This window comes from Chanos chanos, chromosome 3 (assembly GCF_902362185.1).
Source record: "Chanos chanos chromosome 3, fChaCha1.1, whole genome shotgun sequence".
In the NCBI taxonomy this organism is placed as follows: Eukaryota; Metazoa; Chordata; class Actinopteri; order Gonorynchiformes; family Chanidae; genus Chanos; species Chanos chanos.
Genome location: NC_044497.1, coordinates 28256054 through 28271206, shown reverse-complemented (window position 1 = coordinate 28271206; position 15153 = coordinate 28256054). Strand labels below are relative to the sequence as shown.

Here is a 15153-nt window from a genome sequence, read left to right as displayed (position 1 = left end):
CCCATGTTTTGTCCTCATATATCCTGTGGATAATTAAAATATTAATTCGCTGTTGTCATTCAACACATTTAACTGCTTGCATAGATTATGCTCACAGCAAATAAATCACAGTTAAAACTCAGTTAATTTTCTTTCTCATTTACTGTATCGGGATTTCTTTTTCTTGCCTAGCTATCAGACTGTGACTGACTACAACACACCTGTTATCTGGGCAAGCCCTGTGATGTAAGATTATACATTATTAATTTATTTACACTTATTTCCTTTCATTTTTATTCATGACACCTGAAATACCATATGTCAACAACAATATATGAAAATCCACATTTGACCAAACTAAATTACACTGATTCAACTCTCTGTTGATGTTGTGAATACAGGGAGTAACTGCATTATACTCTAAAGTGTTAATGGACTTGAAGTGAAATCTCCGCAGGTCGCCGGAGGAAACATCTGATTATGGCGTAAACTATTATGTCTGTAAGCGCAGGTCAAGCGCTACCAACAAGCAATATGAGAACGGATGAAGTTCTGTTGCTGTCGCAGGTCTACGCCTGGATTTGTTGTTAGGCTAACTTAGCAAACAGGATGAACTTTGAAAAAGCTGTACTTTATGTTTTTGCCCAGCAGTGGCACCTAACATTCTTTTATTTTCGCCATACCAAGTGATTTTTAGAGGCGACCCATTTGATTCAGATCTTCTGCAGTCTATAAATTGCCAGAGAACTTTGACATTGATGGATTAGAGAGGTTAATGACAGATGTGAAAACTGCGATATTGTTCCAAACAAGGGTTAGCCGTGCGATATGTGGTCAAATTTGCTGGTCACTATTGTTCTGGTACAGCTGTCACTGGTTTTGTTTTTGTTCGCTTTATTATTTTACATACGCCTCTGGATACAACGAGTATCTCTTGTCTCCCATCTACAGTACTGTTGCTAATTGGTCTGTGACGTTTTAAAAATTCCAATTCGACCTTCGCTGATTAGAACAAAACGCCATAATGTCGTTAGTTGTAAAGTATTGTGTTACTGGACTGTTATATCGCAAGGAATGACAGACACTTGTTATAGTGATATGTCCTCATGTTGGCGCCAACTTTTGGGGAAAACGGGCATATTGCCCTCGCCACAACAGAGGGGTGTTCCACGTGGTTTTGAAACCAAAGTATCGTCATTGGCTGCTCATGTTCCGGACCTCGTTGTTTACAGCCCTCTCACTAAGGAAGTACCATCCGTAGAGCATTTTTATGGTGTCCTGCTTTTCGCTGATGTGTCAGGTTGGTAAACTCACTTTGAAAGTTGGCAAACAAATTAGATTAAAACCAAGTAAAATTTGTTTCCACAAGAACAATGAAGAATCTGGGGACATGGTCAACTCAGTTATCCAACTGACAAAAGTAATTTCATTGGTTTGGTTTTCACTGATTTAATTGGATTCCAGTCGCCAGCTGATGTGTGCAAGCTGCAGCCGTCTCCCATCGAATGACTTAAGAGTTGAGTCCGTGAGCATAAGCTTCCTAGAGTGTGTCGTCTGAAAAATTCAAGATTTTATCAAACAATATAAAAGATGTCTGATGCAGTCCATTTTAGGATTTCTTGGTTTGAGAAACTGTTGTGGAAGCCTTTTTTTTTAAGCATAATGCAATTTCACTATCACTCCCAGAATAATGTGTGTATTAAAAATACCCTGAGGAGATCACAGAGTGCAAGTTTCATGTTTCCATACTAAAACTTACCCAAAGACCTGGTTATTTCCTGTTCAGGTTTCACAGCACTTACCGAGAAGTTCAGCCACAGCAGTAAGAAGGGCTATGGAGCGGACGAATTGACACACACTCTGAACAGCTACATAGGAGAAATAGTGAACTGTAAGACACTCTTTCCTCCCTGTTAACCTAACTATCCGACTTCTTTTAGTTGCACAGGGGAATGATTACATTTAGAAATACACACTAAGTTCAACACGGTGTTTTACATGATGTGGTGCCATTAACTAATCATAAGGTTGCATTGCAGATATCCTTGCAGCAGGGGGCGATGTTCTAAATTACGCAGGTAATGTTGAATGATCAATAACTCATTAGGCATTGCATTGATTAATGACTCAAATCCATAAATCCATTAATTGTACACAAGATTATCTTCACATGTGTGTGTGGCATGACTTTTCCACTACAGGTGATGCTATTTTGGCCTTATGGAAAGCAGAGAGGACACAGCTGAGTGATATCATTTTCCACGCTGTTAGATGCAGTCTTAATATTCAAGATGAGTGTGGAATTCGAGAGACAAAAGTGGGCTGTCAATTACGAGTCAAAATAGGTACTAAGCTACTTTAACAATGAGAATTTAGTCTTAATTTTGACTAAAATGAAGCATGAAATAAGGGCAGAAATCTGTCACTTAGGCCTTATGACTAAAAGCTGTTTTAGTGTTACAGTGACACCTGGAGTCTTATAAATGAATTACAGATTTCTATTTACACTTAGTCATGTCACTGTTGCTTTTATCCAAAGCATCTTACAAAAGAACATAGGGAATAGACCTAGATCAGCTTATCTCGGAACGCAAAAGTTAGTGCCAAGAACCACTCCATGGACCGTGTATGGATTTAGTGCTTTACTGGATCCATTTTTTAAAGATATGATTAGTCTGGAATTTCTTGCATGCAGCCAACATATTGATTCTTACATGACTCTGTGGTCAGGTATATCAGCTGGGAAGCTGTCAAAAGCAATTGTCGGGGATGAAGGGAGACAGCACTTTGTTGTGATTGGCAGAGCAGTAGATGAAGTGAGACTGGCAGAGGGTTTGGCTGAGGCAAGCACCATAATCCTCTCTCCAAATGCTTGGGAACTGTGTGACCGTGACAACATTGTTATTGAACGCATTGAAAATGAACGTGCAATCAAGGTAGACATTTATATTTTTTATGATCTAGCATAAAATAATGATGCTCTCATGTCATCCTTAATCAGAAAAGTCTTTAAAAGCCTCAGTAGGCTCTAAAATTTGTGTTATTTACAATAAGTACGCATGTTGTGTTGAAAGGCTGTATATAGTAGTGTGAACTGGTGTATATGTAATTGTTAAAGCATGAGCTAATCCGTTGCATTATAATATAGGGCAACATTCATTCTCCTGCAGTCTGAATCATTACGGTATCACATTCTGTACAGGTGCGATACATTAAACGACAGCCCCATTTTTCAGTGGAAAACTTCATTTCTGCCATTTGTAAAGACGTGGAGCATGAGCATCCACATACAGGTACAGCTGACTGCATTAACTGTATCTTTAAGGGTAGGAGGATACCTTCTGTAGCAGGTAGCATATAGGCCCAAAATGTAATAATGCCTAAAATGTAATAACTTGCAGTTTTGGGAAACTATTACATTTTGGGTTGAGTGTAGAGGCTGAAAATGCACTAATAATCCAAAATGTAATAACGTATTAGATTATGGGCAAGTTGTTACATTTTTGGCTTGGTTTGGAGATCAGAAATGTGATAAAGACCAATAATGTAATAACAGCCATTTGGGGGCTCACAAAGCAACCCAAACAACAGAACTGCATGGGAATCTCTGTCTACCTTTCCATGCTAAAAGCAAACAGAGAAATTGTATAGGCTTTAGAGCGTAGTAAAATTAAAGTAATATTATATTTCTCAAGCTAGACTTTCAGGTAAAATACTTTTTAACCCAGTGTTATTCTTACTTTGTCAAACTTGAAGCATTTGACCTGTTTACTGGAGTGTTATTATATTATGGGGTTTGTGTTTTTAAATTGTTCATTAAAAAACTGGTTACCACTCTAATGGTGTAATAAATTGCCAATAATGTGATATGTTAATACATTATCGACCAATTATTGCACTACTGGCTTTATTACATTATGCTTAATTACATCATTGGTCATCGATACATTTGTTATGTAAAATGTAATAACCTGCCCATAATGTCACAAGTTGTTATATTTTGTGTTATTACATTTTGGGCCTTTACAGACAGTTACATTAACTTTGCTGTAATAAAATGGTGACATGAGCCATTATGTCCACAGGCTGTCTCCGAAAAGCCTCTAGATTAAAGCCAGATAAAGATCGAGAGGAATTTCTCCGGAAATACATCATGAAACCTGTCTTGAAAAAGGTAACTGCGCAACAAGTCCCATGGGGTGAAAGTGCAGCCCTGAAACTACAATCCTGAAATTATCAGCCACTCCTCCCCCCCCCCCCCCCCCCCACCCTCCCCATTCAATATTGAACAGCCATGATTTGATCTCAGTGTCTTCCTAAGTTTCCGAAAAACATGTTTCATTTGTGTGTTCTCAGCTGGATGAGGCGCAGCCTCTGGAGTGCCTGTCAGAGATGAGGCCCGTCACCATTGTGTTCATGAACCTGCAGTTTACGGAGCCTGAGTGTCACGAGAGCCAGTGCTCCGCCATTCACACGGCCACGGTCGGCATCAGCCACTATATGCAAAGACACCACGGCAGAATAAACAAAGTCTTCACGTTTGACAAAGTCAGTTCTCCTCCCGCTGCCATTGCTGATATTTACACCATTGTGTAAATGTTTCTGTTTTCCAACTCTGGTCTCGGGCACCCACTTGATTACACATTTTCATCTTTACCCAGGATTTCCATTTCTGACTACACTTATTTAGGATTAATGTTTATCACACTTTCATTGCGGTTGCAGGAGAGGGGAAGATGATTCATATCTGGAAAGAGTGCTTGGATGTAACTCATGCTAGTTTTTCTTGGTGTCTGTTTTGCTCAGGGCTGCACGTTCCTGTGTCTGTTCGGCCTTCCAGGGGATAAGAGAGAGGACGAGAGTGCCAATGCTCTGGAAGCTGCCTATGGGAGCCACACATTCTGTCTCACAGAGATCAAGAGTCTGAGGTATGATTGAACACCACTGGCATTTAAAACAAATAAAATTTAAAACAGACAAGTGGTTAATAAGTATTCTGGATTTTTAATCGTATTTTTTTTATTTAATGTCAGAAACTGTAGTCAGTAATTGAGAGAAACTGACATGGCTTGATGAGGAGGTTAAGAAGAAGGAGTGTGCGTTCTCTGTTGCAGGACTGCGTCTGTTGGCGTGACTACAGGGCCTGTATTCTGTGGTGTAATTGGTCATTGTTTGAGACATGAATATACTGGTAAAACACATCATCTGACATTGTCCAAGTCTTGCCAAAAGGACAGGAAATAGATGGTAAAGTGCCCCTATCTCAATGTTCATCTCCATCTCTCCCACCTTTGGGTAGTTATTGGGCGCAAGGTGAACCTGGCTGCTCGGCTGATGATGCACTACCCTGGGATGGTGTCCTGTGACAACGAGACCTTGCACAACTCCAGACTGCCATCCTTCTACTTCAGTGAGCTGCCCAAGACAGCCATGAAGGGTGTGCGTAACCCAGGCCCCATCTTCAAGTTCACCATCAGGACAGATCAGATGTAAGCATGCAGCTTGGTTCATCTGTCAGTTGCAGCTATGTGGCTTCATTGTTTGGTGTGTTACTGGACAATTGATTTGTGTATTCTACATTTTCTTCTTCTCTTGTGGTTACACTTTTGTTACATTTTTGAAGTGTTTTGTTTGTAATCCAGATCTCTTAGTAAAGCGCCAGTTTCTGTGTGCAGAGAGGAAGGATGCCCACTGATAGGTGAGACACTTTTCTAGTCCACCCACTGATCCATAATACTCTTTGCCTGCGACCTTACACATCTAAAACATTTTCCACAATAATTACAGTCAGGTCTGAATACATCTTATGTGCTCTTGTTTTAGTTATATTTTATGTGTTCTTGTATGCTTTAATTAAATTGAACTGAAATGTGCCTGACCAGGTCGAGAAAAGGAGATGGAAGTTTTCTCTAGGGCTCTAAGGGACTTCTTGGAGGCCAGGGACTCTGGTGATAACAGTTCCTGCAATGTTGTCATTTATGAGGGAGCTACTGGCTTTGGGAAAACCCGTCTGCTAGCAGAGTGCATTTACCGAACAGGACAGGAGGGTGTGAGGTGAGCACTGTGTCATTGTTTTTCTCTGGAATAAGTTAATTTTTTCAGCAATTTCACGATCAAGTCTTTAGCAACCCTCTTATCCACTCTCCCAAGGCACTAATGTAGAAGCATAGTCCGTTTTAACAGGTGAAAACTGTGTAAATTAAGATAATCTGGCAGAATTTTGGCATGTAAATTTTAATTCACTTTTTCTTATTCCATTTCAGAGCCATATCTTGTGAACTGAGCAAAGCATATGTCAGACATCCTAATTACACCTTCAATACGCTGTTGGCCCTCTTACTGTCAGTGCAGAACTGCAAGAGCTATGCAGAACGCGAGAGAGTAATTCTCTCCAAGGTCCAAGAGCCTGAGCTCAGCAAAAACCTGTGTCTTCTCAACCATGTTCTTCAAGTCAAGGTGAGCAACATGCAGCTAGGTAACAGCGCACTTCAGAGACACTCCCAGTGTTGAGTTTTTATGTAAGTTGGACTTTAGCAAAGTGCTCCACAGTAGAACAGAGTGTGATTTGATAACTTATCTTTGAAAAGCAGAATATTTCTTAGAATACTTGCGGTGCATCAGCACATGTGAGGTCTGTCAGTGTTTCTTTGCTGTTTGATCATATACAGTGGCTGGAAGTCTTCTTATTGATGTCAAAAAAAGCACCACTGGTATTCCTTTATAGCCCAACAGACACCACATGTCTCCTCATCCTGTGCTGTGTATGTTTTGTAGTTTCCCATTTCAAAAGCAGTGGCACTCATGGACAATGAAACCAAGAACACAGAGCTGAAAAACTACTGCCTCCGGCTGTTTTGCAAGGTCAGTGAATCACACAGATAATCTGAAAGAGCTTTGATGTGTCATTTATAAAGCTCTCAGTCAACTATAGGATCTCTCATGTCCATTAGAAATGAATGTCCATTGGATACTTTCCATTAGACAGTATGGATGAGTAGATGGTTTATTCATATATCTGTACAATCTTAATGAAGATGCTGTCTCTGGTTGGATAGGAGTATGTGTTTGTGTAGCGAGAGAGTAGACTGTGGTGTTTATTTTGTCTCAGATGGTTGAGGAGGAGCCGTGTGTGATAGTGGTGGATCAGGCTCACTTTGTAGACCAGGCGTCGTGGAGTTTGCTGATAGAGTTGTGTGAACGAGCCCCAGTGCTCGTGTGCCTGTCCTTGCTGCCTCACACCAGTCAGAGCGACCCGTTCCCCGAACTCAGCCGCATTGTCGATAGCCCCCGCACACTCTATCTCAAACTGCCCACCCTGCAGCCCCCACTCGTCGCCCAACTCGCCTGTCAAATGCTCAGCGTGGTCCGCATTCCCACCGAGGTGGAGCTGTGAGTCTTAATGTAGGGAAGAAAAGATAAAGAGGGCTTGTAAGAATGAGAAAGAGAGAGAAAGGGTGAGAGAGGGATAGACGTATGAAACAGGGTTGCAAAAGAGTGTGTGAGAGTGATGTGAGTGCGTCTGCTGAGAAGTTAAAAAGAGTCATTTACTCTCAGTTAATGCAGTATTCATCATAACAATCATACTTTGTGACTGACAACCAGAGAATGAATAGCTACAAATGCCTTTTGTAGGAAACCTTAACCATGTCAGAGAAAGATTTCCACTCTGATTAAAAACTCTGAATGACACTGAGCACATCCTGTGTGTGACAGGTTTCTGGTGGAGAGAAGTCATGGAGTGCCGTTTTACTGTGTGGAGCTGCTCAGGAGCCTGTGTCTGAGTAAAATGATCCTTATCAAAGCAGTGGAGGAGGAGGCAAACAGCAGTGACTTTAATATGATGTTTCCTGGGCCACCGTTGGTGCAGAGCTCCAAAAACAGTGCAGTGGATGATAGCGAGGAGTCTGGTGATTGCTCTCCAGGTAGCACATTTTTGAAAGCACTCTCCCATGAGGTCATATCACTGTCAGTGGACTCAGGGAAATTAAGAAGCAAATTATCCCTCAAGTGTTTTTTTGAATCATCATTGTTGTAGGTCAAAGAAAAACATCTTTGGTGAACCTAGAGGCACCAGTGAAATCAAGGTCAACTGATCATACGTTTGTGTGTGTTGTGCGGAAAGCGGCAAATTTACATGAAATTCCAATCCCCCTGACTCTTAAAGGTAGTGTATATGACAAAATCAGTTTCAGTTACCCCTTAAGGGTTAAAGATAGTGTAAGCCTTAACACAACATAACACACAGTCTCGAGTCCAAACACATCACGTATTTTTATCGAGTACAGTTGCTTATAAATGATTTTCTAGTTTGTCTTGGCTTTCTATGATGATAGTGGTGGTCATACAAGCCTTTGGCTCTGTGCAGGCATGGCCCTTGCTCGCTTGGATCACCTGCAGCCTGCCGAGCAGATGATCGTGAAGTATGCGGCCGTCATCGGTCACACTTTCAGCAGGCAGACACTGAGCCAAATCCTGCCAGACGTCAGAGAGCAGAAGCTGGACATCTGTTTGGTGTCACTTTTTAATTCAGCCACATTTGAATGCGCCTCCAAGACCAGACGTTTTTCCCTGGAGCCATCCACAGAGGGCGACCGTTGGAGCATGCTTGATTGTTACTGCGATGGAAAGAAAGGTGACAATGATTACCAGACAGGTCTTAGGCCGTGTGAGATGGCATTAAGCTAACTGCGGAGGACTACCTCTCTCTCTCTTGTCCTCTTTCTTCATCTCTCTCTCTCTCTTTTAACATCCCTTTTCATGTTTTCTCTTCCTCAAAGTATTTAAGAGCCCATTTAGACCACTACTAAAGTGTGACCTCCCTTAATGCATTTATTCTCTCTTTCTCTGTCTCTCTCTCTCTCTCTCTCTCTCAATGGAGGCAGGGTTGGCATGTGTGAATGGTGTGTGGCAGTGTACAATGATGCGCTTCTGCATGGCACTGTTGAAGGATACAGCCTATGAACTGTGGCCAGAGGAGCAGAAGAGAGAGATCCACTGGAAGTGTGCTAGTTTCCTCATGAACTGTGCCCACCGTTGCGAGGAGTGTGACACTGATGAGTTCATCTTTGGACACAGGGCAGCCATCAACCATGCCAAAATCAAGGCCCATGACCCAGACTCCAGGGAGAGGAAGTTGTCTTCTCAGAGACATCCTCGTCTGCGTAGGGGTGAGCCGTCTTTCCAAAATGGAGCTGAGCCCTGACGTAGTGTGGAGGATGAATGTCTGTATAGCTTTGCATTTCAACAATAAGTTACTTTCTGTTGACTGCTATCTCACTTTTTGTTTGTTACAAATTAATTGAGGTAATTAGTCACTAATTCGAGTTGACGTAAGTCCCAACTAACCAGGGATGTGAAATGTCTAATTTTAACTAAAGACTCTTTGAAAAGTCTCATTTGACAAATGTTTGAGAAGCTGGATTAGCTGTCTTTGTCAGGTTTTACTTTAGTGCTTGGATACCACAAGGGTGATTTGTTGTTGTTAACAACCTGAATGAATGAAATTTATGCTCCAGGTGAAAGAAGCATAATCGAAAGGTTTGGGCGGAGAATTGTTTGTTTGGAAGATCCTTAAGAATCTGACTAGTGTCTGTCTCTTTTCTGTGTTTCAGGGGCCGTCCAACTGAGTCATATTTCCCTTACTTCCCAAATCAGGTATGGTAACACATCCATACATATCCCATTCATATATACTGGATCTGAGGATTGGAAATATCCTCTTTACATTTTCTTATATTACTACATTACGCCTCATCTTTCAACTTATGCATTATAGTGCCTCAAGAAATGGTCAAGTCTCCTACTCGTGAAACACAACTGTGTGATATGAGCTCATGACTGACAAGTGAATGTTGAGTCTAAGCATAGCCTGTTAATTTATTTCTATGTTTTATTTGACCCAAAGTGAGGAGGAGCACTTGCTGGTACAATTTGTGGATGACTGCGAGATCGCAATGCAGACAGACAGCAGCAGAGGCTGTGGATGTTCCCAGGTGGTGGACTCTGTGCTCTGTCCGATGGTGCGTCATTGGATGGGGGTGGGTGATGTGCAAAGAACGTTCTACTACCTGCTAGAGATGGCCGCAGCCTCCTGCTACCTCTCTCAAAACCTGAAGGTGTGTTCAGCAATTTAGGTTGCTCTTGAGCTGTTTAGAGCTCAAATGTCATTGGCTACCACATAGCTTAATAAAATCATTGGCTATCTTTCAATCAGCCTGACTCTGCTTCTGACCTGTCAAACACAGGCTCTGTCGTATCTGAATGAAGCTGAAATGATTCTGCACAATTTAAAAGAGGGGAAGCCTGCATTTGAAACCGCTGACCCAAAGTATAAGGTCAAAATCTGTAACTTTGAGAGAGCCTGTGTGTTTCGCCTGAGAGGAGAGGTAAGTGTATCAGTGTCATATGAGGTCATATGAGGTATGAGATGCACTGTGTGTGTATATAGCACAGTGCTGATGTAACCTACACTGAGGTCATTTTGGTGGTTTATTGTCCATTGTAGGCTGCTTAACTGAACAGCCATCAAAAGTGGCACAAATGACAGTCTTTTACATGAAAAGGGTCTCACAGGGCCACTAAAGGGTATAAAACATATTAGTTGCAGTTAAATTAACACAAATGAATGACCAAAACAAGAACCAAGTTTGGGAGATAATGTAGGTGTTGGTGACAAATCAAGTCTGTCTTGCCCATATGCTAGTGTTGGTGTCTGAGTGGTCTCTGTTTGTGGTAGATGCTATTCATTACAGGCCAGATTCTACAAGCAGAGAAGATGTTTGTGAAGGCTTTGAAGTTCCTCAACAGGAGGATCCCAGAGAACGCTTTTGCTGTGTCTCTGAAGTACATGTTTGAGAAGATGAGAAGTGGCCGCTACAGATACAAACGCTTTGAAATTCCTGAGTATGAGCTGTTTCTCCAAATCCCTCTCAGGCCGTGTCATCACATTTGAATTTACAGCCTCACACCCACTATTCATGTTCATAGTTAGCACTGGATTTGAGATCCTAATTTACTAGTTCCAGGCAGGTATTTGTAAACTACTGATTCTACAGTAAATTATAATCATTCTGCCTCTCGTCAGTATCTTGGTCATAAATGTCAAAATGACGTGTGCCCAGATATGGAAGAAACACACGTATAAAAACGAGTCTTAATGCTATGTACTGTATTTGAACCTGTCTGTCTTTAATTTAAAATTCGTGAATGCCTATGTGTCTGAATGCTTGTTTAACATTTCAATTCCTGATATGACTGTATCACTGGATGGTTCAGGAAAAGGAAGCTAGCGTTCCTGAACGAGCAGATCTGCTGTCTCTCGTACATGTGGCAAATTAGCTGCATGCGGCATTTGCCCAGGAACGCGTTGCTGGCCATCACCATGGAGACGAATTGTGCGATACTCAGTGCTGAGGAGTTCCAGGTCAGGGGTCAACAGAGAAGTCTGATACATAGACAGAGACACAAAAAGTCACCCACACTCACAAAGGCCAAATCACAGAGGAGAGACAGGGAAATAAAGGGAAAAAAGAGTTATCTGTAAAGTTAAAAAAAAAAAAAGCCAAAGCTCCCTCTTAAATGCTTCTGTTTTTTTTTTTTGTCAGATCATCTCGTCCTCCATTGACTATTTGCAGTGCAGTCACATAGTGGGCATGGAGACTCAGCATGAGTTGTGTGAACACAAACTGTGGACCACATTCTCTGATCTGTCTCCCACTACTGAGGGGCTAGTGCTTTTCTATCACTTCATGAGAAGCCTCACCATCGTCAGACTCTGCTGTGGTGACCTGAAGCAGTCCATCCAGTGTGGTGAGCAACATTCCACAGTCACACTCCATCAGCCACCCCCCAGATTCTTCTTAGGTTTCTCACCAATTACATATAGTAGCACGTCGCATACTGTGTTATTGCTTGTTCTGGGTCCAGTGGATGTTTCACGTTGATCCTTCTCTTTGAATAGACTCTAAGTCTTTCCTTACTAGGTTTTTTTTTCCTCAGACTCAGCTGTGTGGACTTTAAGTAACCAACTAAGTGTGTACAAGCACTGAAGACTGAGCTAGTGTAAAAGTTTGTTTGGATTTGGGTTGAACAGGTGCCACAGCTCACAGGATCAGTAAGCTGATGAACCATCCGAGTTTGGGAGTGTGGATCATAACTGTGCTGCACGTCCCTCTGTTGCTCACTTACAGGTATGCTTCAGTCTGACAGGGTTAAATGTATCTAAATGGTATGTAAAGGTGGACTTTAACTGTCCAGCCCTGACAGACACACATCTGTGTTTGCAGATACAGTGAGTGTGTACAACTCCTTCACAGTTTGGAGCACCTGGGTGACATGACAAATATCAGCACAGCCAAGGGCTGGTTCTACTCTGCCTGCTTTGACTTCATACTTTATGCTGGTCTGTATGGGCTCTTACACTCTACTAACTTCCTTAACAAGTAGAACTTCTCTTTCTGTGGACTTTTGTGGACATTTCATGTAACTATGAATAATAGCTGTCAGGACATGTATGTCAGGTACTGACATGTTTTAAACGTCAATCTTTGACAGTTTTTATGAGATAAGGTTATAGCTGCACTTTCACCATGTGAACAATATTAAATAGAGTATGTGGTCAAATTCCGTCAAGTCTTACAGACCACGTGTGTGTGTTTATGTGCATGTTCTCAGGATTTGCTTTTCGTCCATTTGCCGAGTGTCTGACATTTGTGGAGGACTCACAGTCTGACCCTAACCTGGTGACAGACAGAAGTCTAATGATGAACCTGTATTCAGCTTTGGCCCTGTGGTGAGACACACTATGATCAGCCCATTCATGCACAACAACAGACTCGTTTGTGGATTATGAGAATGCTGCAACACATTAACAAGGGGACAATACCAAGAAGTCAGCATTTCTGCAGTTATAAGTACTGATAGAGTTCATTTTCATCTCTAGCTGCATGGTAGATGAGAGGGTTTATTTCCTAAAACAGAGAAATAATCAGGTATTATGTGGTATGAGAAGGAGGAAAAAAATACAGTAGCCCTGGTTGGATTATATATTACTGTGTAATAAACATCGGGTTTGCTCTTTTGCATTCAAGCAAGATGCAAACAACTTGTTCTGAGAAAGAATGTGAATTGACTAAATTTGCTTTGTCTGTATGGCATATCACAGTATCTTCCTTTCCATAGTTTTGGTTGAGTTTTCCATGTCTGTTCTCAGGTATGTGCGTCTGCATGAGTGGGAGAGGGCCCATCGTTTCTACTGTAAAGCTTACAGGTTGAGCAGAGAGCTTCCAGTCTCCATCCACTCCTGCAGAGGGGTTGTCATGTTCCTGGAGTGCAGTGTCCTGCTTTTTGGGAAAGCACTGGTTGATCGCAGCACTCATGCCAAGACCATCTATCGCAACATACAGAAGGTAGCTCTGTCTTTCTGTCAACATGTATGCTATATACATATGTTAGCCGAGATCATATTTCTCTGACCCCTAAATTTGTCCATAAGTACTATCTCCATCTGCAATCGGCTTATAATCATGTTTTCCCCAACTTAAACGTCATCTGATGGTGCTTTTGATATTGGAGGTGTTGAAGTTTGATCTCATTTTTGAAAAGAGTGCAGCAGCGTAGTTCACCTGGCATCTTTTGGCTTAACAAACTATATGGAGACATTTTTGTTTGAGCAGGTAATAGCTAAATGGTTGCTCATTTAACAGCTGTTTCACTGACAGTAAATGCTGAATTAACTGACCAATAAGAGGAGATCTCTCTCAGTAGTATCTTATGCCTGCCCTCACATTCCTGCTGTCTCTAATCCCTGCAGCAACTGTGTGCCTTCAGCCAACTCTACAGCTCATACAAGATCTTTCTCCCACAATTCCTTCACCTCAAAGCCTACATGTGTATGCTGGTAGGTCATGATGCCCTGGCCAGACACAATCTGATGAATGGTCTTCAGCTGTGTAAGAAACAAGGCAACACACTGGTACAGAGCAGGATCAAACATAGCCAGGTTAGTTTATAATTCTTATTCACGCCCATTCATTCAGTTCAGGCAGATACCCACACACACACACACACACACACACAAACAGAACAATAAAGTAACAGAAGATGAGCGTTCTACTGTAAACAAACAAATAATCAAGTTTCAAGTTTAAGTTTACTTAGAGCCCAAGATCACTGTTTACAGTCTCAAAGGGCTTTACATGCCCACAGGATAATAATAAATAATGTGTTGGCCCTCTCTCTCTCTCTCTCTCTCTCTCTTTTCTCTCTCTTTGTCCCTAGGATGTATGGTTTGGAAACACCAAGCAGGGCTGTGAGGACTGGCTGGTGGCCACTCTGAATATGCCCAGCTGGGACAAAGCAGCACAGTTGGACCCCGAAGGGCTGCAGCACTACCATTTCCTCTAACCAAGGTAGGTCAGTGTCAAACCCATGACTTATTCATATACACAGAGACAACATCTAAAACAGCCATCTTGATAAGAATAGCTTATGACCATTAAACATACTGGAGGATTCTTACTGGAGTTCATACACTTTGGGTAGGAGGAATATTAAATCGTTCCAGTCCAGTACTTTCCAGCAGTCTTCTAAATTTTACTTGTACTCTACGCAAACTATGAAACACTTCTTCAACAGCATCTGCGTGCAGCATGCATGATGTCAGTGGGCTTTTGCACTTTTGTTTTTGTTTTTATTTGTGCGTATTTGTTCATTAGTTCGTTCGGCAGATCCTTTCAGTGACCCATATCCTTCCCCATCCCCTCAGCACCAGTAGTGGGAGCCAGCAGGGCTATCTCTGTACAGTCTGACAGAGGGCGATTTTATCACCGCGTGAACATCGGGCCACAGTACACGTGCTGCATCTTCAATCAGGACTGGAGTTTAAGATAAGGTTCCCTTCCACCGAAATGTTCTGAGACTTGTAAATGACATCTGTTTGCTCTGTATCTGAAGAGTTTGGGAGACTCCAGATTTCAGCGGACGTCCGGATTTCAGTGGACCTGACAAATGCATAGAAACTGCCTGTCTTGGACCAATAGACAGAATCTGGGCTTCTGGAAAGCACACCAGAAATAACACTTAGAAAACTTATTGAAAATGTGGATATATTTCAATAAATTTGAAAACATATTTATTGAGGAGTCGCTATTAGTACAGCATTGTTTTGTTGTTTTT

At 41.8% G+C, this 15153-nt stretch overlaps 1 protein-coding gene across 1 annotated transcript; it reads left to right on the top strand.

The window, feature by feature from the left end:
- Positions 1–1077: 1077 nt before the first annotated feature.
- LOC115806845 (adenylate cyclase type 10-like) lies at positions 1078–14382 on the top strand. The gene is made up of 32 exons (XM_030767706.1): positions 1078–1279; positions 1766–1870; positions 2019–2057; positions 2181–2324; positions 2710–2915; positions 3182–3272; positions 4065–4153; positions 4336–4527; positions 4786–4907; positions 5094–5170; positions 5279–5468; positions 5622–5677; positions 5862–6033; positions 6243–6435; positions 6754–6840; positions 7088–7368; positions 7693–7901; positions 8015–8143; positions 8345–8632; positions 8862–9146; positions 9591–9633; positions 9884–10094; positions 10224–10364; positions 10715–10881; positions 11254–11401; positions 11583–11787; positions 12071–12167; positions 12264–12379; positions 12652–12769; positions 13190–13385; positions 13790–13978; positions 14257–14382. Exons 1-32 carry the CDS (start codon positions 1078–1080, stop codon positions 14380–14382), a joined length of 4914 nt encoding a protein of 1637 aa, XP_030623566.1.
- The last annotated feature ends 771 nt before the right edge of the window (positions 14383–15153 follow it).